Source organism: Strigops habroptila, chromosome 7 (genome assembly GCF_004027225.2).
Source record: "Strigops habroptila isolate Jane chromosome 7, bStrHab1.2.pri, whole genome shotgun sequence".
Taxonomy (NCBI): domain Eukaryota; kingdom Metazoa; phylum Chordata; class Aves; order Psittaciformes; family Psittacidae; genus Strigops; species Strigops habroptila.
Genome location: NC_044283.2, coordinates 65,655,008 through 65,678,644, shown reverse-complemented (window position 1 = coordinate 65,678,644; position 23,637 = coordinate 65,655,008). Strand labels below are relative to the sequence as shown.

Here is a 23,637-nt window from a genome sequence, read left to right as displayed (position 1 = left end):
CCACCAACTCTTGTACATTCCCACCACAATAAGCATGCCGCACTGCATTCTAATTTCAAGATACAAACCACAGAATTTTTCTGCTTACATTAGGAAAATGCTGTGGCTGAGTCTTCATAGTAACATCCTACAATTTCTCACCCCCAGTTGCAACTGAAATTGGGTGCCGAGAGGAGAGTGCACTCGTACATCTGAAGCCCAATCTGTAACACCTCACACTAGCAAGCCATTCAATTAGCCTCACATCAGCCTCGGAAAATAAAAATTATGCCTGAAATGTGTAGTTAATTAGGCTTTATTTATAAATACTTAGTCTTGCAGTGCTCTTTCAGTATGAACGGAGCACTGAACACAGCAAGGCAGAAACCTGAAATCTAGAAAGAACTGGACACCACAGCCAGGCTGTTGCTGTTACATTAAAATATTGTCATCCATAGAGCAGCTGCACACCTCCTTTCATTAATTTCTCAGAAAGGGAAACACCAGCAAGGATGGTATAAAATTTAATTACAGTTGAATTTTGTTTCTGAATTGAGAACGTTACTGGGAACAGAGGTATATGCCACCCTTGGTGTAACTGCTCCAAGCGCCATACAATAGCACACACAATGGGAGGGGGATCATTTTGTTTCACTGTCATCAACATTTAACTAACAAAAATGCAATTAATTCCTTGGCAGAGCGAGAACTCACACCAATGTGGCAGCAGCAAGGGGTCAAAACCAGAATTAGCTCACATCCAAAGAATAAATTCTTAATTCATGAATGTGTTGGAGACATCCAATTCTTGCAGTAGAGCAAGTACTGCATGCAGTTTTATCTTACTTTTACCCTTTTATCTAGCTAATAGGCTTCATTTTAGCTCTTTGGTAAAGGCAGTACCAACTTAAGCAGAGTTTAATCAAGTGGTTAGAATGTCCCAACTCATTTGCATTCAGTCTTCTAAAGCAAACTGCTCCCCACTTTTAAAGTTCTCATCAATGCCGTCAGTATAAGGAAATTAAATTCAATCAACAGGATATGTCAGCACTACCAAAACGTACACCAGATGTTTGTGTTGTCTCGGTTTTAGTAAGAGGCAGTTTAATCAAATAATGTCTGGACAGAATGAGCGATAACATTCGTTTGTTTATCCCTTTGGTGCACATACCACAATCAAAGGTAAGATTCTACCCAGATCTGAGTCCTTTGTATATGATATTTAACAAATTATGGAAACTTATCTGAGAGAAACACAAGAGTTCACAGGCTCAAACTGACATAAAAGAAGTCAGAAGGAAGCAGTTTTAATCATAATGAAAGATGACATATAGAGGCAGGAAGAAAAACAGGTAGTAACTAAAGACTTTACATAGATATACAAAGCTGGTTCCCCACAGTGATACCAGTGTAAGTAGTAACCTGGTATTTCTTCTGTAAAAGAAGATCTTGCCTTAAAGTACATATTTTATTCATGCATCTGTTTAAATTAAGGGAGGAGTTAAGCCTCAACTCACTGTTTATTCAACCCCCTCCCTCCTTAAGGATGGCCATCAATTTACATGATAGTTTCAACTGAACTTCCCAGTGGGAAAAGAATAATTTAAGATATTATAGACAAACATACCATCATTGTTGTCTGTGTAGCTCAATATTTTTCCATCAGATCGTAATCCTGGAGGGGCTCATTTTCAGATCCCCATTTTTTCATGCAGATCTTCCACCCCCCTGTGGCAATAACATTTTCAGAATTAAAACAGACTTTCAACTCGCACCACAGGGAGGATTTCTGATGGAACATCGAATTAAAAAATGTGGTGATAGTTCACACATCAAATGATAATTCAACTTCTCAAAAGCACTAGTTTTGTTTCCTCTTTAAACTTGTAAGAATTAAAAATAAATCCCAAACCTGTACTTGCTGCTTGGACGATTACTAAAAAATAAGGTGAAAAATACTACTGAGAAATCAGATTAACTGAATCGATTAAATCAGGGTCTATATTGGCAATATGATTTTGGTATACCTCTCACAGGGATCAAGCTTTACTGTACTCATAGCAACATGTGTTTAATAGCTGCTTACTGTTCAACACAACTTGTAAACAACAAACACCACCAGTTTTTCAAATTCATCATAAGGTAACACAGAAGCAATATTGGTGCAGGCATAAAACCAGTACGAAGGGAGTTCAGAAAGTACTAATCAATTTTAATGAGACTGTTGTAGATAACTTGGCATATTTAAAACAGCATTAATCCTGCTTAAATATTCATTTCATGCCTTATTCAGTTAACAGGCTACACAACTTCCATGTACAAGATTTGCAGCTCATGACTATGGTACCTTCAGCATTGCTCATATGGAAAGCTTAAAGATTAGATTAGCCCATTACAACACCTACACACTCACGTTATGGGTTCTGTGTCGTGACAAACAGAACTATAGCAACTGGTAATTTCAGACTGACTGCTTCTTTGATGACAGCAGCTTCTGCTGTTAGGTAAACTACAAAGGTTTTGCTGAATAAAGCCTAAACTTGAAGGGCTAATTACTTTATGGAGAGATAACTACTCAGGAAATGGAAACCAACAAAATTTGGATATGATTAAAAATTGTTATGAAGGATGCATTTTTTATAATACAAACACTTCCACTGTTGCAGTTAATAAAATTTTAAGAATGTATCTCAGTCCACTATAGTCTAGAGGTACTGATACCTCTAAGAATGATACCATAAGCACAGGAAAATCAACTCAAACACTGTATCAACCTAAAGCTTATACTTTCCCTTCCAAACATTACAGAAGGCACTCAATACTTCCACTACGAAAGTCATAAGATCACTTGAAAAGATGAAAATTCCTACATGTTATTTTTCCTAGAAAACTCCTTTGTCAACATTTTTTTCTATTCCAAGCAGAGAGACTTTTTTTTCCTGGAATACGACAGAAAAAAAACAAACCTTGAAACATTAAGTCTTTCTTAAAGAAAGAAAGACTTAATGTCTTTCTTAAAGAAAGACTTAATGTTTGTTAAAAGACTCTTGGGATTTACTTTTATAGTTAATGGGTTAATTTTATAGTTAAGGGATTAACTATAAACAATCATCCTTAATTAATGAATCAAAATAGATTGGTGGGAAAGAGGCTGAAAGGAGTCTGACAGGCAAAGAAACACCGTACTCCACTAGAATTAACTAAAAATTCAACAGTATTTATAGATATGGCTATTTATAATGATTAAATAGAATTTTATCTGAATTGTGGTTTCAAAAATGTGAGAATTTTAATACAAAACAACATTACGGGTCCCAATTCTGCCCTTGGATCAGCACTGACAGTCCTTACAGTCCACACCGCCTCAAATCCAGCCACAGAATAGCAAACCACAAATAGACCTATTCAGTACAGAGCACAAATCATCTCTTCAGTGTCATAAGTAAATTTTACCACATCAGCTACCCGACTAGCTTTCCCACAGTGGCACTGATCCCTAGTGCTATGTAGAATAATGCTACATTTTACTAAATTATGCAGCTTTAGATTAACCACGAAGTAGCTCAAGGCTCTTGAAATATGTATGTTGTAACATTATAAAGCATGTAAATCAGTAGTCATTGGAATTGCCAATGGACTGTCACAAGAAGGGGAAAAAGAAAAAAACCCAACTCTGGTCCATGGCCAACAGTAGAGATACTGACAATGGGGAGTGTATTAGGTTATGTGGGCATGTATTATTCCAAATACTGCCAAGACTTCTTTAAGATGGGTTTTTAGTATTTACCATGCTGTCTGTAGAATCTAGAGCCAGAAAAAGGATCAGGTTTACTCATTCTTGGTGCAACAAGTGTTAATTTATCAAATGATGTGAATTTTCTTTTTGTAGCAATTAACTGACATTTATGAATTGAGACTAATTTAGCAACAATGGATATTTCTTCTAAGATGCACAGAAATCAAACTGTTGCACCTATCTAAATTAGGATCGTTAGCATAATAAAGGTATGTACTTCAGAAAAACAACATCTTAAAATGCTCTTTAAATAAGCATTATTGTACCTTGTTCACTTGTTTTTCCCTTAGCCTGCTTTCTCATTTACTACGGCACCTTTTACCATCTCTCCAACATCAAACTGCTTCCTACCCACAGTCCGGTATCTCTTCCCTCGCCCATTTTACCTCTCTATATTAGCAGTAAATTCAGCAAGATTCTTGGCTGTACCAAAACATCAGTCAAAACACATGCCCCACAGGACTGCCTCCCTCAGAACAATCTAAACCAAGCACTTCCCTCATCAACACTAGATACAAGTTCTGTGCAAGAATCATCACTCGCTGTCATATATAATTACAGCATGAAAACTGCACTGGATTAATGGTTTATATACTATACAAGTAATAATGAAAAATCAGAGCACGGGCGCAGATGCACAAGGAGAGGTTACCTCTTCCTAAAGCTCTTTCGGAATTGCAAGTGATACTATTCGTTAACAGCTTTTAAAAGCTCTTGAAGATTTCAAAATAGAAGTTTAAGACTCAGCTTCTTGGGAAAAATCACCCTCACTTCTCACCTTAAGTGTAAAAAATTTTACTACCACAGTCAAAAATAATAATACTTTTAAAAAAATCTCCTATCTTGTCTTTACATGAATTTGTTGAACTTGTAATTAGCATATTTAATTGAAAACACATTTGAGTAAACTGGAATTGTAAGTATTCTCCGAAAATCTGAACCATTCATTCACACGCATTTTAGGAAGTTGATGCATGTGATTTTCTAATGCAGTGCTGCATGAGATGAACATCCAGATTCAGAAAGATGTATGAGCAACTGCATCCGCTGTTTACAGAGAAACCCGGACTGAAACCTACCTAATCTGATGGGAATGCACATATATTTACTGGGCTGCCAAGAGCCTCTCAGCTTTGTTGTATTTGCCTGATATCATGAATTCAAACTCCAACTCTAAATTAAGCAGCCCAAGGATAGCAAAATATGCTGTCCATGTTCTAGTCAAGTGGTCTCACCAGTTCAGTACGGAGTGCCCAAGACCTGTTCTCCCTTTGGCTGCACAGTTGTATGCACTCCCTACCCCAGCACTCAACAGGCCCTTGGCTGAGCCCTGTCAGCATGCTCATCCAGCAGAAAGTTAACCAAGCAAAAACACACAAGTTGAGGGTTTCCTTGCTACTTTTTTCTTGCAAAGGTAGCATATTGAAATGGCTAAAAGATGTCCAACGAGTATGAGAAGCAGCACAAGAAAGCAAATGGGAAGGACAATAGGGATTGCAGCACAGCAGCAGCATGGCAGTCAGATACAATCAGGCTCCCATAGGAGCACAACTTCTGTTTCTTCACACAGTTTAAACAGACTTTGTTCACCCTCAAAGTTCAAAGCTCCTGAACGTGTTCTTTGGACAGAGGTGTACAAAAAGAGACATGCTTATCACTGCACAGGTCAGCCGCTTTAACGCCAAAGCTCTCCTCCTTTCTCCATTCGTAACTTGTTATTTTACAACACAGATGGGTTAATTTTCAATCTATTGGGCTTTTTGCCCATGAAAGGACAGTCCAACTCCATTCTCCCCAGCCATGCACTCCTACCACTAAACCAGCAGTAAAATCACTCTAGGACCAAAGGAATAGGTCTAAGAGTGATTTCCTATCCATAGGATAGGAAAGGCCAGAGGACAGAGCCTGTGGGAAGGGAGAAGAGTTGCAATATAGGGTAGAACCACGCAATTCTTAATGCCAACTTCCCTGCAGTTATTTGGCTGAGAAGCATTGTAAAACTAAACTCTAACCGGCTTCATGACTCAGCTGATCTTTTAAAAACTCCAGGTTTAGTTGCCTAGTTAACTCCCTGCATAAGTAAGTAACAAGGAAAAAAACCTGGCCATGACGGTACATGGTGTTACAATGTCACCTGAACTAAAGGTGACGTTTTTACCTGCCAAGCCCCCATCCTGTCACCACTGACGCTAAGGAAAACTAAGCTTAGAGGGAAGGGATGTGAACCCAGGTCAGGATCTCATCCTCTGGGTAAACACAAAGTCACATTCCTCAGGAACTTCTAAAGGTACAAAAATCTCATAGGGGAAAAAAATTAAAATAAGTCTACCTGTTTCCACAGTTTCACTCTCAACTTCTTGCTCCTCTGCTACATCTTGCATCAGGTAAGTCTCGTCATCATAAACCAGGACCTGTGCAGCATATCCCTGTTCTAGTCTGGCACTAGGAACTGGCTCCACAATCACTGCTGGGAATTCAGAGACTGGCTCATTTTCCTATAGAAAGGGGGAAAAAAATAAAAATTAAAAAAAAAAAAAAAAAAAAAGGAAAAGAAAAGAAAAAGAAAAAGAAAAAGGAAGAAAAAAACCATGCTCTAAAGACTGAACTGCTGAGTTGAACTCTACATTAATATTTTCCTCTTATGCTCTTACATATTTTATGGAATACTGATAATAAAGATTTTTAAAGCAAATTGTCTTCTAAAGCAAGACACATAAAAAAAAAAAGGAAGAAAAAAAAAGAAAACAAAAAAGAGAGAGACAGCTTATCATCCATCAAAGGGACCTTCCTCAATCTCAAAGGTATTTTCCTGACTTTACACACTTAAAATTTAAAGCATAAGACTGCTTCAAGATACTGGAAAAGAGCAAGTGTTCTAATTAAGACATTCAGCTGTGGGAAGTGTTTCTTGTCCTTCAGCTCCCATGAAATGTAATCAAGCCTTTGCATATGTTCTGCAACATACCTACATCTGACCTGTACCTTATGAACACTCATGTTTCGGATTAAGTATGTAAGCTATCAAAAAAGAACTGTCTACTTCAAAGCCCATACACCTATATCTACTTATTTAAGGACCAAGACATCTGTAACAGCATATTTAATCTGTTGAAGTGTTGCAGAATTGAAGCCCTGATAGATTAAATTTACTACAAGCTACAGGATAGTAGAACGCATTTACTATTTGTTTATAAGAATGCAAAATACGAGCAAATACATCACATTGGCTAACACTGAAAAAGGTTCTTCTGTTGTTCTGCTCCTCTTCTTCTACACCTCAAGACACATCCAAGATCTTTACTTTAAAGAGAGGCTTAGTGGAGAATATAATTTTGTTAACCCAGTCTACAGGTGTACTGCAGACTTCAAAACTTACGGCTCCCACTTCTCTGTGATAATAACAGATATTTGAAATATGGGCTGCTCTCTTCATCCTCAGACAACAACCTCTAATCCATTTCATTTGCCTTCACAGTAAGTTTACAGTGAGTTTTTCTTTCACATTAAGATAAAAGTTGTAAAGTTTCTCAGTAAATAATATTTGTTTTCCTAACCTCTTGATTTTTTATTCCATTGCTGTCGAACTCCAGGCCAGGGCCTCCCGTGTCAATCACTGCTGATGTCATGGTGCATCCCCTGAAGACGCTTTGAGAGTTGTTATCTATCTCGAAGGCAGTAATGCTGACGGCCTGCAGTTATCAAAGGCTTAAATTCACAATCCACTTCTGTCGAACAGCTAGGCAGAGGTGGCTGAAACACAAAATGATTTGAAATTATTTGCACAGGTTATATTCAAAAGTCTTCCAACATTTATGAAAGTTATTGCATGCTACATCTCAACATCAAAAGAGGGCATCGCTGAAAGCAACAGATGCGACAATGTGCTGAGTGAACACTGCCATACAACACAAGTTTCACACTAACTTTTAATACTAAGATAAGACGATTTCAGTTTGGTTCTCTGCCATTTGTTAAATTGCACACCATTTTTAAAACAAATAATATCCTCAGATATTCTCCATGGGCCAAAATCACTAATTTCTGAGGTCAAATATCAACTAATTTTTTGAGACATTCATACATTTTGTGTTCGTGAAGCTTTTCTAAAGTTACTATTTTCCTATTAAATTCAGAGATGGAATTTTCTTCTTTGTTTTACTAGTTTCATGGTAATTTCATAAAGCTATCGTTTCATAAGTTTCATAACTAGTTTTATACAGCTTTCAAACATACTGCCTTTTTACAGGGATGCATATATAATACACATCTCACAAACACATGCCTGATTTCTAGCCTACAGTTTTCTTTGAAATAAAGAGTATTGTAGCAGTTCCTCTCCCCCCCCCATAGAAGAAATTCTTATGAGTCCAAAAGGAGTTATTCTACATCATAATGCTTCAATTTGGGTATGCCGTGGACTCATTGAACTTACAAAGATATATAACCTCCATCTTTGTGAATTTCTTTAAAGCTAGCTTAACAGCAGTGCTTTGTTTCTAAACAACTGCTATTTATTTATTCTGAGTAAGTATTATTACTCATATCCTGTCTTTGGAAGAGACAAATAACGCGTCTTCATAAACCTTGGGCCATGAGGAGCAGTTTACTACTTCAAGATGCAAACTAAGCAGTTTGGCTTCTTAGAACAGAAAGCACATATTCCACGTGAGACCTAAGAACCCAATCTGCCATCAATTACCCTTGTGGGTAAGTCCACTGAGATCAATGCTTTATAACAGAAGCCAGAATTTAGCCCAGCATTTTTAATAAAATTCATCCATTTCTAAAGCTAGCAGAAGCACCAAGGTCTGCAAGAAAATGGGATCTTCCAATACACACTGAAGAAAAAATAATTCTTATTAATACTCCAATGGGTGAACTCAATAAACCTGCTTTCAATAGCACGCAGCCAGCTTAAACTAAATTAACCTTGCACAAAGAGGGAAAAGCTAGCTCAGGTTCATGCACAGTAACTGGGCTTTCTATGGGCATGGAAGTCTTTCCAGGCACAATAGTTTAGGCGTACTAGAAGAAGGGACAATTACTGATCTCCCCAACTGGATGTCAACTAAGCAAGAAAGCCAACAAAAAAACCCCCAAACACAGCTATGCAAAAACTGTTTAAAAACTTCAATTTATCCAAAGCTATTGAGGATCCTTCAGCACAACCACAAAAATATGCTCAGAAAGGCACCATTTATGTTGCCATATCAACGTAGCACAAAAAGTCAGTAGCCAGACAGTGGATGGCAGGTTACTACAAAAATAAACAAATCAAAACAACAGCTGTCATAGTAGCAGCAGAATAATCACAAGATATATTTTATCCTTTCTCTTGGAATATGCGCAATTTGGGGGAAAAAAAAAAAGGCACTTTTTGCTTATATAGGCAGTCAACTTGACATGAGAAATTATGATTCATACCTAAAAATATTTTATTTGTAACAGCACACAAAAAAAAACACCCCACAACAACACCACCATAATACTTTATCTTCCATTGTTTCATTTGTAAAGCCAGCACCACTTTTTGATTATCAGTATTTTCCTTGATGAAAAAGAAAGCAAAGTCCTCCTCCGCTCCCCACACAAGACTCAAGCTGGAAAGCCTCTAACAAGCATTGCTGGAGCCTCATACATGTGACCCCCTCCAGGTTTTTAGCTGAAAAAGCCTAATCCTTATCTGCTTATCAACTACTACGTTATTTCAGAAGTCTTTACATTCAGAAATATGCAAAGTAGAAAACCAGCTGTTGATGGATACACTAATCGATCAGGAATTAAAAACCAAAAAACCCCAAAAAAACCCCAAAAACCAAAAAAACAACCTAAAACACTTTTACTGCAAAAAGACTTTTTCCTCTTCTATAGTTTTCCATCTACATCCACACTAGAAATCCTGCCAAGCAATCATAACCCAAAAAAGAAGTCCAAAGAATGGAAATTACATTTTAATTTGGAAGCATAGCCTCCAACCATTTTCAAACATCAGCATTATTCCTGCAATTCAGACTCGCATCTATGTATAAAGAAAATACAGTACTTCATGCAGTACCTTTGCATAGCTTAAGCATGTCACAAAGCTAATTTGGTTCTCACACAGTTAATTAATGCAAATAAACAATCATAAACAAGACCACATCTACTCTATATTCATATTTTATCTACTATAATCCCACACAGGTGGCCAAACAGCTGCCAAATTGTACTAACTGAAAACACTTAATACCGTGTACTAGATCAGCTCATGTCAAAAACCTGCTATTTCTGTCTCCTAGGTTACAAGAGGTTTAGATGACCCTTGCACTGATTTATCTCTACATAAATTACTAATTACCTATAGAAGTGAAGACAGGCCAATGCAGGAACATAAATTATAATCCACATTTTCCAGTTCGAGCAGAAATTCATAGTAAGAATCTTACAGGGGAAAATATACAGAAGAATCAGAGAGATGTTAAACTTTAGCATTCATTAAAAGGACGGTGTCTTTAGACTGAATGCACAGAACAGCCACGGCAAGGAATAAATTACAGACCCAGAGCCTTTATACAACAGGATTTGAACTTCATACTAAGAGTCTTGCTATTCAGCAACCTCTTTGAAAACCTTACAGGGTGGGGAAACAGGCAAGCCCCCTGGCCAGCACATGGGAAGTTAAAAGAGTTTTGGTCAGGTCTGGTTTACAAGTTCTAAGTTAAAGCAAACACCCAAACACACCCCACACACCTAAATGCACATCAGATTCCTGCAGACGCACCCGTTTTTGAATGAACCCTCTTCGCTTTCCCTAAGCAGTTCCTTGTGGAATCTTTTCACTTCTCCCTGAAGTTTCAGTAGAATACTGAATCTACTCCTCCTCTTCTGCCCAGCAAGTCATGACTAACGACTTCTGTAAAAGGAAAAGACTGCCTAGCCACTTCAGAAATCAGTTCCAAAATTCACATTTCCCAAGGCTGACTAAGACAAAACCACCAAGCATAATTAGACTCAGATTCTTAAAGAAAGAGATGATTCAGATTTGTAAGAGGACCAGGTTATTCCCAGTGATACAATTAGCCAGCAGAGAAGCTGGTTCAAAGTATGACTATTTCTGAATTACAAAACAGCATGCAGAAAGATTTAAAAACAAAAAAACCCACACACACCAATTTCATTCCTCTCCGGACAGGTGCTTACAACAAAGCAAAATATGGGATGACATCAGAGAGGAAAAAAAAATAAATCTGACATTTCCAAAAGACATGACCAAATTGTTTTGTTACAGATCTGACATCCATTCACGGAAAAAGCAGAGAGAAACTAGTTCTGAAACATTTGGAACATCCCTTATAACAGGGACATCAGCTCTGTTGCATCATCCATTATTTTCATACATATGTCATGGGAAAAGACAAATAAGTCCCGGTGCTCCCACCCTCAAAAAAGGAAAAAACAAAACCAAAGATCCAAAACTTGAAGCCACATTCTTTGCCTCAACAGCAAGAGGTTTCTAACTGTTTACTACTACAAAAGAGACAACAAAGACCCAAAATTTTAATCATTTTCCCTGGTCGAGATGACCGATTACAGCACGTACATCTTCAGAGCCTACAGAGCACTTGTCATAAAGGCTGCAGAATGCCAAACAGTTTACTCATATATTTAATAGTGCATTTACACAGCCTCATTATGTATCCGAGTGTCTGCCTACAAGAGATCCACACTGTTCTCTTGTGTTTTCAGCAGCTACCAGAGAAGCTTAAAAACGCTGCTAATCACAACTGTGATGAATGCACAGTAGCCCCACAAAAACCAGAATCTTAAGTCAATCCCCCTGTGCACAACCACGTACCAAGTTAACAGAGAAGCAAACATGTAACTCAACAGAATTAAAAATAATAACAATTGAAAAACCAGCATGGGAAGGATGGCAGAATGTCAGTTCTACTAGGCCAGGCTCAGAGTGAAGTTATTCAGGACCGGCTTCAAAACAAAACTCTAAATATAAATCTGCAAATAGTTTTAGTACACTTTTATTTAAATTATAAAACAAACAAAAAAAAAAAAAAAATCAATGCTTGAAAAAAAGATGCACACACTCGTACCCACAGAGGAAAACAAGACAAACATGCAGAAGCCTGGGCAGCAGTGACTAGAGGCAGCTGCTCCCACAGCACTCAGAAGAAACATAAGAGTATTTGGAACAATGTCCCCCTTTTATTCCGCTGGCATCCCAAATCCTGAGAAGAGATTTATGCGGATACCTACACAGACGCAACCGCAAGAGCAGGCCTGCAGCCAGCAGTAGCATCCCACACAACTTTTTTTTCATAAAGGCCTTCCTTTCGTTTAATCGGAAAAAAAAAAGGAAAGTTAAAGAAGTCGGCTTGAAAGTGAAATTAGTTATATAGAAATACAGGATCCCACTAGCTGTGACAAGGCTTCCTAAGGGTACAAAGATGGTCTTTCATAGGCAGCACCTCAAATACACAAGTAACTGTCACTATCACTCTGAGACACATAAACCACGGCACATTCTGCAAAAAAATGTTGCCGACCAAAAGGTCTTTTTTATCTGTTTTCCCAGATAATTTTTACAGCTGGGGCTAATTGATTCACACGGGCACGTGCAGAAGAAATGGTGAATCAACATCCTTTTTTTTCTTTTTTTTTTTAAATCTTGAAACAAGTCTAAAAACTGGAAAAAAAAAAAGTTACCGAAAGAGCCAATGGAGTAGGAAAAAACCCCAACTTGTAAATATCCAAAGAACCAGGGGTTATACTCAAAAGGATGATACAAAGTAAATCTTTGCATCCACAAGGTCACGGGAACAAGACAGACAATCCATACAATATACAGTACCTTATAAATTACACAAATCTCTAGAAGTTATAGAAAAGGAGATTAAAAAGAGGAATCACCAAAGCAAGCAGTTCTGGCCACATCATACTTCAGAAGTTTCCATACAACAAGGCAATAACTTTCCTGCTGAACACACAGAAATTATTACATTGGATCAAACGAATGATGTACCAAACCCAGTAAGAACCTTGAGGAAGTCCTTCCATACATATTTAATTTGATAATCTGACCATCCAGAGTTTGCTCGGAAACCTCAATAGCTAAAGCTGATGAGCCCCAAAACATAAGCTTATAATCACTTAAAAACTCTTAACGTTCTGCACAAAGCTTTGTGGCTCCAGGAGGCTTCTGCTGGACCTTCCCGTATTTCATCCTATTAGCAGGCTCTCTTCCCACTGCTCTCTATTTAAAGATCCCTCAAACCTTCTCTTCCTTCTGACAGGATTCACACACTTTGTACCCTCACTTTATGTCAGCATTTCTCTTTCCATCGGCTCAGTTGTTGGTCCTTAACATCCATTTCCACTCCCCCACAAGCCAGAGTAGGGAGCAATTATTCATCGTTTTACATAATAAAAGAGCAGAGAGGATGAAATTAAATGGTGAGGATGCGGGTTTAAAGAAAAAAAACAAAACCAAAAGAACACAGCGCGCACACACACAAAAGGAAGCAGCACACACAAGCTATGTAATTCATTTTCATAGGATATTCTAGAGGGCGAAAGAATAAGTTGTAAGATTTAAGTTAGGCAGCTTCATGGAAGTGAAGCCCCGGAAGGGCTTACGCAACTATTAAACACAAAGATGCACAGAGAGTTTGAAGCTTAGGGACCTTCTGAACCAGCTATTACTGAAACCTGAGAGATGCAAAGAGTATGTCACTGAAGGGACCACAGAAAATAACCATCCTGCTCCCAGAACACTTCCTAGAGCAGCTGATCCTGTCCACTGTCAGAGACAGGGAGAGGGGAGAGGGAGGAAGAGGATCTTAGATCAGACCCATTACATACCATTTTGTAGACTTACATGTAATTTCTTTAATATCCATGAAATAAAGTTTAGTTTTGTGGTAGCAGTCCCTGACCCAGATCTCTCCTGCAGTACTCAATACAACGGCTTCATGACATTGCCTCTCAATGACATGGGCTTTTCAAGGTACCCTAATAACAGACATCTCTGTAAAGCGATACAAAACCCTTACGTTCTTTGAGCTTTCCCCAAATCAATGTCCACACTTCTGCATCATTTCAAAGTTACAGCACAAAACACACAAACATGCTATTTCCACAGTTTTTAAGACACAGGAATACCTGAACTGCTTTGTGATTTTATTGTTAGAGCACTCTTTTTATGAGTCTCAAGAATTCTCTACTGCTTATATCCCTATATCCCTGGGCTCAACTTCACTTCATGCTACTTGTCCTGACTGACTAGGAAGCTCTCAAACTTCGATTCATGTATGCACTAATCAGAAAGTGCCAAAAAGCTTTATGGTTAAGTTGTAACAAAGTTGAATAATTACCAGCACACAGAAGACAGACAACCTCCAAGCACGACATGAGACGAGCACAGCAGATGGAGAACCCTCCTCACAAACTGGCAGCCGTGAAGGTTTAGCCGCCTTTGCTGAAGGAGCTGAATGGTTAAAAAAGTCACAAGGACCATGACAGTGACTAGCCGTAAGGGAGGGAACACGCAGAACGAAGAACTGAATTATTTAAGTGGGGGGAAAAAAAACCCAGACACATGAGAGAACACATCCCAAAAGGCAACAGATAAGCACGAACACCGGAGCTGACCCAGTACCACGTTTTACAGCCGCGGCGAGGTGTAATTAAGAATACGCCGGACTCGAGCTCTTTGGCCAGGGCGCAACCGGAGCGGCGACCGCGGGGCGTGTGGCGGCCGGGCGGGAGGCGGCAGGCCCGGCGGGGCTCCCCCGCCGCCAGCACGCATGACAGCGGCTGACCAGCACGCCCGGGCTGCCATGTTCTCCCGACGCCCTGTGTAAACAAGGCGCTGCCCCCGCCGCGCTGCCCCGGCCGCCGCCCCGCTCCCGCTCCCGGCGCGGCAGGGGCAGCGGGGCCCGGCGCGGCAGGCCGCGGCCGCCTCGGGGCTCTGCTTACTCTGACAGCCGCCGGGAACCGCCCGCCGCCCCCAACGCCCCCTTCGCCGGCGGCGCCGGGCGCGGACCCCCGCGGGGCGGCCGGGGGGACAGGGGGATGAGGGGCGGCCCTGGCCCCACGGCCGCTCCGCCGCGCCCAGCCCCGCGCCCCACGCGAAACCGAAAGTGCGGCTGGGGAAGGGGAGGAGGGGAGGTGCCGCCGGAGCAACCCCCGACCCCGCCACCCCGAGCCCGCCCGACGCGCCTCGGTGGCAGCCCCCCCGGAACGGGACAAGCCGGTCCCGTGGCCCCCTCAGGGGGCGGCCGCCCGCTCGCCCCCTCTCTGCGTCCCTCCCTGCTTGTCTCCCTCCCAGGGCCGCCTGTCACCACCCGTCCCGCCCGCCGCGGAGGCAGGAGCCGGCGCCGCGCCCTTACCGTGCCCGTGCGCCCGGAGGCCGCGTCCGTCGCGGGTCCGGTCCGGGAGCAGGCGGCGGTGGGCGCCGGCGGGCAGGCGCAGAGCCGGGGCTGGGGCCGCCCCGCTGCTGGAGGGGCGGGCGCAGCGGCGCAACCTGCCCGGCCCCGGCTCCCGCCCCCCCCGCGCCGCGCCGCGCCGCGCCGAGCCGAGCCGAGCCGCCGCCTCTGCACATGCCCGCGCCGCTCGGCGCGCGGGGGCGCTGCGGGCATGCGCGGCCGCTGCGCGCCTGCGCAGGGCCCCGCGGGAGGCGCTGCGCGGGCCGGGGCGCGAGGCTCCCTTGAGGGAGCTGCCTCAGGGGGGGGCTGCTCCCCAGGGGCGGCTCCGGGCTTCGTGTTCAGAGCTGGAGGGAGTCACAGGGTCGATAGCGCTGGAAGGGAGCTCTGGAGCTCTCCAGTCCAACCCCCTGCCAAGGCAGGGCCGCCTAGAGCAGGTTACACAGGAACAAGTCCAGGCGTGTTATGAATGTCTCCGCGCCCCCCCCCCCTCCATCCTCCACACAGCCTGTTCAGTGCTCTGCCACCCTCAACATAAAGAAGTTCTTCCTCACATTGAGGTGAAACTTGTTGTGGTTTAATTTGTGGTCATTGCTCTTTATCCTGTCACTGGGCTCCACTGAAAAGAGTCTGGCACCATCCTCTTGGCACCCACCTTTGAGATACTTATATGGATTAATGAGACCCACCTCAACCTTCTCTCGACTAAATGGGCCCAGCTCCTGCAGCCTCTCCTCATAAAACTCTTGATCATCCTTGTGGCCCTTTGCTGGACTCTTCCCAGTAGCCCCTTGTCTTACCTTGTGCTGAAGAGCCCAGAACTGGACACAGTACTCCAGATGTGGCCTCACCAGGGTTGAGCAGAAGGGGGGGATCACCTCCCTCAAGCTGGTGGCCACTCTCCTCCCGATGCACTCCAGGATACTCTTTTCCCTCCTGACACTGGTGGCTCATAGTCAATTTATCATTCACCTATACCTCTAGGTCCTTCTCAGCTGAACTGCTCTCTTGTAGGTACTGGTACTTGGGGTTCTTCCTCCCCAAGTGCAGGACCCTACACTTGCCCTCGTTGAACCTCATTAGGTTTCTCTCTGCCCAATTCTCCAGCCTACCGAGCTCCCGCTGAATGGCAGCACAGCCTTAAGGTGTATCAGCCGCTCCCCCCAGCTTCGTATCATCAGCACACTTGCTGAGGGTACACCCTAGCCCTTCATCCAAGTCATTGATAAACAAGTTGATGTGCAGGATGTAGAGAGCAAAGATGAGGGGGAAATCCTGCAGCAGATGCAGTCTTGGTGACCCTCAGCTCAGTATTGGAAAGGGGAAAACAGGTGCCTGCTTTCGAAAATGCATCCCAATGACTGCATCCAGCCCTAGAGGTGTAATTAGTTTCTGGCAGTTGATTTTGGTAGGTAGGAGAATGAGCTGTCCGTGCTCATGAGCAGCTATAGAGCCCCAGGCACACAGGACTGAGTCAGCCAGTGACTTGTAGGGCCAACGCTGGCACATCAGTGTCAAGTTTTCTTGAGTCAGCCATCTACTTCTGGAGCACATCGGGTTTGAAACTAGCCAAATTTGTAATGCAGCATGTGTTAGTCCCTTGTCAATATGAGATACATTGTCAGAGGCCATTCAAAAACTGAGCACATACTGAGACTGTCTTGATCTAAGCTGATCTGAGAGGTTTCAGTCAGAATTGGTCTTCTTTACAAATACTGGGATTTAACCATTATACCCTTCTTTGCATTTCACAGAAATGAACAGAAGAGCCTTAGCTGAATAGGAAGCATTTCGTGTTAATTACAGATAAAAAAAGAACCCACACCACTTTGCCAAGGAGACTCAACATTGCAAAGCCACTTGCTCGGAAGGAACTCTTAACACTGAAGGTTTTCTGTTCAAACTGATTTGGGCCCCCTTGTGCCTGTACATTGTAAAAGTCTGACATTCTCATTTTTAACAGGAGCCTTCTCAGCACTGAGCAGCAGGTACAGTCATACACATACACACTTCACATTCGGAGTGCAAAAGCACATCTCTGCTTCATTTCAGTTTCCACCTGAATAGTTTCTGAAATTATAAGTGATGCAGCTATTAAAGAAGGAAGATAATAGTGGCCCTTTTCACCCACTCACGAAGTAGACCTGCAGTCAATTCAAAACTCCTATTGCTGGGATACTGCTGTGTGATCACAGGGGATCAGCAGTTCAACAGATGCTTCTCTGCCCCTTTTACATATAGAAAGCTGTGGTCCACATTGCTTTTTAAACGTTGGTCCTCAAAAGACTGTAGCCTATCTGATTCTATATGCTGAGCTTACTGCCTTTGGTTGTTCAGATGGAAGGGGAGAGTTACATGGATTCAAACCCAGAAGCATGACCCAGAAGAAATGGCCAAGATATGACCTAGAAGAAAGATGGTCCCATGACCCTTCTGTCAGTCAGTCCATTCTGTAAATCATTATTAATGAAGTAGCAGTAACTCTACAGGTGTAATTAGTGGTTTTTTCCTTCCTAGGATAGACTTGCAAAACATACAGACTACTCTGTGAAAAATATAGTGATAGAACAACCGTAAAAACTCTTGGTAATTTCGAAAACAAAAATGTAAATTTTTTTTCTTTTTTACATGAAATTTTAATAGACTCCATATTGTGCTTATAGAATCGTAGAGCAGCATCCCATTTTTGCTGTGTAGTGTTCCAACATCATTAAACTGAGCTGTGGTTTAGCCTAAGCAAACAAGCTTTGTTGAGACCTAGCTATTTGTGTGTCCATCCATCCATCTCTGCAATTCCCTTCCCTTCAACATTATTTGTCAGTTTCAGCTCGATTTTATAAAAAGGTAGAGATCTCAAAGAAAAGTTCCTACATGTTTCAAGAATACAAGTATCAGAGCAGACAAGACCAACACCAATACGTGTACCCACCAGAAAGCAGCTATTTTTTATGCGAACCCACAGCAGCCAGCGGACTGATATGATATAGCTGTGTACCAGCTACAGCAGTGCTGTGTCTTACCTGACTTGCTTTTGCACCCGCTTCTGCTGGTCACTCCCCTTGTGATTCTCCCTCTCTACTCCACTCTCATAAGACCCCACCTGGAGTACTGCATCCATCTTTAGAGCCCCCAGGAAAAGAAGGATCTGGACCTGCTCGAGCAAAGCCCAAAGGAGGCCACAAAGATAATCAGGGGGCTGGAGAACCTCTCCTAGGAAGACAGGCTGAGAGAGCTGGGCTTGTTCAGCCTGCAGAAGAGAAGGCTCTGGGAAGACCTTAGAGCAGCTTCCACTGCCTAAAGGGGGCCTAAAGAAATCTGGAGAGGGACTTTTCACAAAGGCATGTAGGGAGAGGACAAAGGGAAATGGCTTTAAGCACAAAGAGCGTAGATTTAGATTAGATATAAGGAAGGAGTTCTTCACTATGAGGGTGGTGAAGCGCTGGCACAGGTTGCCCAGAGAAGCTGTGGCTGCCCCATCCCTGGCAGTGTTCAAGGCCAGGTAGGACACAGGGGCTTGGAGCAACCTGCTCTAGTGGAAGGTGTCCCTGCCCGTGGCAGGGGGTTGGGACTGGGTGAGCTTTAAGGTCTCTTCCAACCCAAACCATCCCATGGTTCTAAAAAAGAAGTCATCCAAGGTATATGGAGATATAGAGGAAAACTGGTGGCACGATGGGATTAGAAGACACAAGGAAGGCCTGACCATGTGGACCAAAGGTTACAGCTGGGATTACAGAGGTAAAGATGACAAGGGAAATTCTATAGACCACAAACCCATGGTAAACCAAGCATTACAGTAGAGCTTGCTTTGTATATAGCCATGGGAAATGTGAAGCTGTGGGACACATTAAAAGCACTTAAAAGGAATCCTAATGGAAGCCCCACTTTGTCTTGGAATCATACCATGTTACCATTTAATCGTAAACCTGTAAATTCAGCATTTTCAAGAAAGTTCTAAGCATAAAATTACTGAAAATAAAGATAGTCTGTAGAAATCAAACAAAAAAAATCCAATCCCTATGCTTGCTAACAGTTGGATTCTAGGATATTGTCAGCCTGCTACAAGGGACATTACTGGCTGCTGCTTCATATACTAATGAAGCCATCTCAGCCAGAAGGAAGGAAATTCCCAGTGGGCTGTTTGGGATGGATATTTTGTTGTATGTATTTGTCCCAAAAGTGATCACTTCCCTAGCACAAATCAGAAACATTTGAATGGTCTTGCTTTTATATAAGATGATGTTTATGATCCTACCACACCCTCATAGCTAAAAAAGTATTTAAAGCACCAGTGTTTTAAATTCCTGCCCCTACAAGGTGCTGGTCAACCAACCAATTGATCCTAGTAAGCAAGTTGGTACTCACGCTTTGCAGGGGTAGGCATTCCATCTACTGCAGCCGTTCCTGCCTGTGGGGCAGGGAGGAGCACACCTCACCCAGGCTGGCGGTTGGGTTAACTTGGCACGCACAAGCATGGCTCACCAGCTTTTAGAGTTATTTTTGCAGGGATATGGGACCTAATTCGAGGTCTGTAGATCTGATGATTTGCATATTCCTATTGCCAAGGATAAATACCAGATAAATAAAGGTTCCATCTGTGAAGAATTTCAGATCTGACAGCTTTAAGGCAAAATTTCAGACTCCTCATTGCCCACAAAAGCAAATTTTCAGTGCTATAAAGACACACGGCTAGTGTCAGCTTAACTCAAGCTTAAACTTCCTATCTACCCCTTGATTTTCTTCATGCTTTAGGCTACTAAAGCAGCTTATATTATACAGCAAAGTCCTTTAAATTGCATGTCTAATCCTAATCTCTGAATTCATTCTGTCTCCTTTTTACTTTCCCCTTAATGGCTTAAAACTTCGAATAAAATAAAACAAAACCTCAACCAAAAAAACCCAAACACACCCCCTCCCTTCCTTCCTTAAAACTACAACACTGCTTTGCGTTGGGAAGTAGGGAAGCACGAGAAGCTTCTGATCCTCAGCATTGCAGGGGGTGTAACGCCGCTAATTTCATGGGAGTTGTGCGATTAAAGCAGGGGAGCGGTGCAATGCTGAAACAAGCCCGTTTCAGGTGGGATTTTACCCTTGGATAAATACGTGTTGCTTTTAAGAAAGAAGGAATTGCGTAGATACAAAGGAGGAAAGTCTGTAGCACTTTGTTGCTGTATGCTAGATATACTTTAAAATACAGCCATTGCAATATCTTAGAAAAAAGAATCAAAGTTAGAATAAGTGTGAAAGAGGACTTTACCTCATTTTCACTCAAAAAAATACATGGTATATACATGGCGTGTTGATTTTCTTCATTTAGACACAGCAGAAAACAGAATGCTCACAAGGGACCCTTCTGATACAGGACAACCCTTTGGAAACTCATGTTTTGTGAGAAGAAATTTCTTACAGAGACCATCTAGTTTGTTTTTAACTGTTTGGCTTTAAAGAAAAATTGAAAAAAGAATTATCCTCAAAGATTTATCTTTCATAGCAAAATATTTCAGCATTGGAAGCTACCTTTCACTTAGGAATGAATGTCCAAGCTCTGCCATTAGAAAACACTCTCATGCGGACAGTGCCTGAGTGAGGATCTCAGAACTGGTACAGAAGACAAGAGTCTGCGAAGAGACACGCTGAAAGCAAACGGACAGGGTGTGGAAATCAAACCACTAAGGTTTATCTCAGAAAGTAACAACTTCGAACACTTCAAAGTCCTTCTCGCTGTGTTCATAACCAGGACTGAATAGTTTGTGTCACCTCTTTTTACTGCTGATACTTGAAATAAGTTAAAAGGGGCAAGGCTGCAGTGATTTTGATTTTACAGAACTTCATTAATCAATTAAATGGAAACAAAGACATTCCCATCCAGCTTCATTGTGTTTCCATTGGCAAGAACCATCAAGCCTTGCACAGTTACTCCAGGTTTGGTTCCTCTTGTACTATAACAGCCTCAGCACCAAATACTTTGCATTGGAAATTAGTCACTTACTACAACAGTGGAATTAAAGGATCTGTATGATTTGGACTTTCTCCAAACCACAATTAAAAAAAAAAAGAAAAGAAAAGAAAAGAAAAGAAAAAACCAAGCCAATTTTCTCCAGTGAAAAAGCATACATTATTCATTTCTTCCTGTATTGTTCAGCTCCAGGCTTTGAGAATGGGGGATCCTTTCTCTCTTCTGCTTTTCGTAATCAGGCTGCTTTTGATTTAGTGCCCTCTTCTGCTTGATGATGTGAGTGCATGTTGCCCAGCGGTTAATTATTCTCTATTATCCCTCACTGGAAAATAACATTTCCCAGTAACTACTGAGAAATAAGATGGCCTTATGCAGGAAGAAAGAAACCAGGGGGGTGAAAAATAAAATCACATTATGGGAAGTCAATCCATGAATCAGTAATTTAATTTAATTACAGAGAGAGAAAGATGAAATATGATCTTGATACATATTGCTGTCTCTCCTCTTCCACTTGTTCTCTATTTTCTCCTTTAACTTAATTGGCTTGCACACTGCAGTCAGTGCTGAACTAAGACAGAGCACAGGCAGCCAAACTTCTGAGATGAAGCATGGCAACTATAGCAATGTATAATGTTTTCCTAGGGTACAAGCAGAGCTCACACACGTATCTCTTGAAAGATCACTAAGTCATGAAGGTTTAAAATAAGGAAAGATATTTATCACTAAACACACAAGATTTGCAGGTAGTTAAGAGGCACCGGATCTCCATGTGAAGCCAATACAAATAATTAACAGACCACATGAAGAACATTCTTTTATTTCACAGAAGCTTCCCATTTGTTGTCAGGAGCTTTTGAACATCAATCACAAACAGCCTTTTAGAGCTTACTAAAGCCGTCATTTGAGTTTGGTAAAATGCCCAGCTAAAGTGGAGAACGTTTGCAGATAGCTAAACCACTAAGCAAATCATGCTGTTTCAACAACCTGTTTAATTACCTGCAATTCAAGCAAATGGCAGGAAAAAACTCCAGCACGGAAACCTCCAATTTTAGCCCTGCTTCCCATTCTAGTAAAGCTGATCTTCTCCCACGGCTTCCCAAAGGAGCAAAGACCAGAATATAGGAGAATCCTGTTACCCACGATGATGTCTGATGCCTGTCGCCCTGGGTAGACTTTATTTACATCATCCTGCACATCTTTCATCTTGTGCAGCAGGTAAGCAGAGCAAGAGCAAGAGCATACAACCAAGAAATACCTTTCCTGAAAGCAGAACTGTCTATGTGATAATGGGGACAGGGCTCTGTGGAAATAAGCTAATCCATGGACAGCAGACCAAGCAACAGTAGCGCTTACATCCTTTCACACAAAACATTTTCTGTCCCTGCATATCTTCCCCTATCCCATACAGACCTTGTGCCCTCTGAGCTCTCCTCTCGCAATGCTGCTGGCTCAGTTTTTCACCCCCTAACCTGGCAGCAGCTGATTATGGACACCACAGTGCTACTCAGCTGCACCATGCATGTGACAGGAAAGGGGGAATGGCTTTAAACTGAAACAGGGTAGATTTAGATTAGGTACTAGGAAGAAGTTCTTCACTGTGAGGGTGCTGAGGCACTGGCACAGGATGCCCAGAGAAGCTGTGGCTGCCCTATCCCTGGCAGTGTTCAAGGCCAGGTTGGACACAGGGGCTTGGAGCAACCTGCTCTAGTGGAAGGTGTCCCTGCCCGTGGCAGGGGGTTGGGACTGGGTGAGCTTTAAGGTCCCTTCCAACCCAAACTGTTCTGTAATTCCATATATGTGCATTTGCTTATCTGCTGGCAAACACAACAAAATAAGCCACTGATTTCCTCAGTCATCACTCAGGAACTTTGTGTCCCTCACACCCCTCTGTTGAAACAGAAGTTGGGGTTGGCTAGTTGGTTCAAAAGTTCTGAGGGAGAGGAAAAGAGAAAGACCAACAGGTGGGAAAACAGCACAGCCTCAGTTCTTGGCTTGGTTTGAGTTCATTGGGATTACGTGGGGTTCTGTGGGGTTTTTATTCCTCAGAAATAAAGATTAAAAGTAGTATTTTATCACATCATCAAAGCTTTCTGCACAGGGACAAGAAATCTTGGTTAAAGTACTTCTCAGATTTTCCAAATTTTGGGTACCAACTTGCAGTTTGAAATGATCTTTTTAAGTAATTGTCTTTTTAAAAAGGAAATTAAAATAAAAATCAAATTCTACATGGACATCAACAGGGGCAAAGAGTAAAACTAAAACTGCTGCATGGACTTCATCTATCTCCAGCATTTCAGCTAAGTGAACTGCTGCTAGCAGCCACGGGCTGTTACCCTTCACACGAACTAGCACTAGAGGGAGGTGAAATGCTTTGCTAACGGGTCTCACAAATACTTGCTGACCACAAAGGAGCAATTTCCAGTTTGTACAACTTCAGGAATCTCAAGTTTTACTCTGAGCTTTGACGTGTATTTTCAAGAGCAAACCTTTTG

At 42.0% G+C, this 23,637-nt stretch overlaps 1 protein-coding gene across 6 annotated transcripts in view; it reads right to left on the bottom strand.

Moving 5' to 3' along the window:
- The window catches only part of ELF2 (E74 like ETS transcription factor 2), a 37,538-nt gene extending 22,109 nt beyond the window's left edge, over positions 1 to 15,429 (bottom strand). Inside the window, exons 1-5 of one of the 6 annotated variants that reach the window (XM_030492925.1) lie at positions 15,160 to 15,363; positions 14,143 to 14,255; positions 7,330 to 7,525; positions 6,105 to 6,270; positions 1,607 to 1,707 (exon numbers count right to left, since the gene is read on the bottom strand). Coding sequence is in view for 4 of the 6 variants with exons in the window: in XM_030492920.1 (XP_030348780.1) it covers positions 6,105 to 6,270; positions 7,330 to 7,401 (238 nt within the window). In the remaining 2 variants the exon portion in view is untranslated. Of the gene's footprint in view, positions 1 to 1,606; positions 1,721 to 6,104; positions 6,271 to 7,329; positions 7,526 to 10,504; positions 10,527 to 14,142; positions 14,462 to 15,159 lie in introns of those variants that run through there. The other 5 variants (XM_030492920.1, XM_030492919.1, XM_030492921.1 and 2 more) reach the window with 5 other exon arrangements.
- Between the last annotated feature and the right edge of the window lie 8,208 nt (positions 15,430 to 23,637).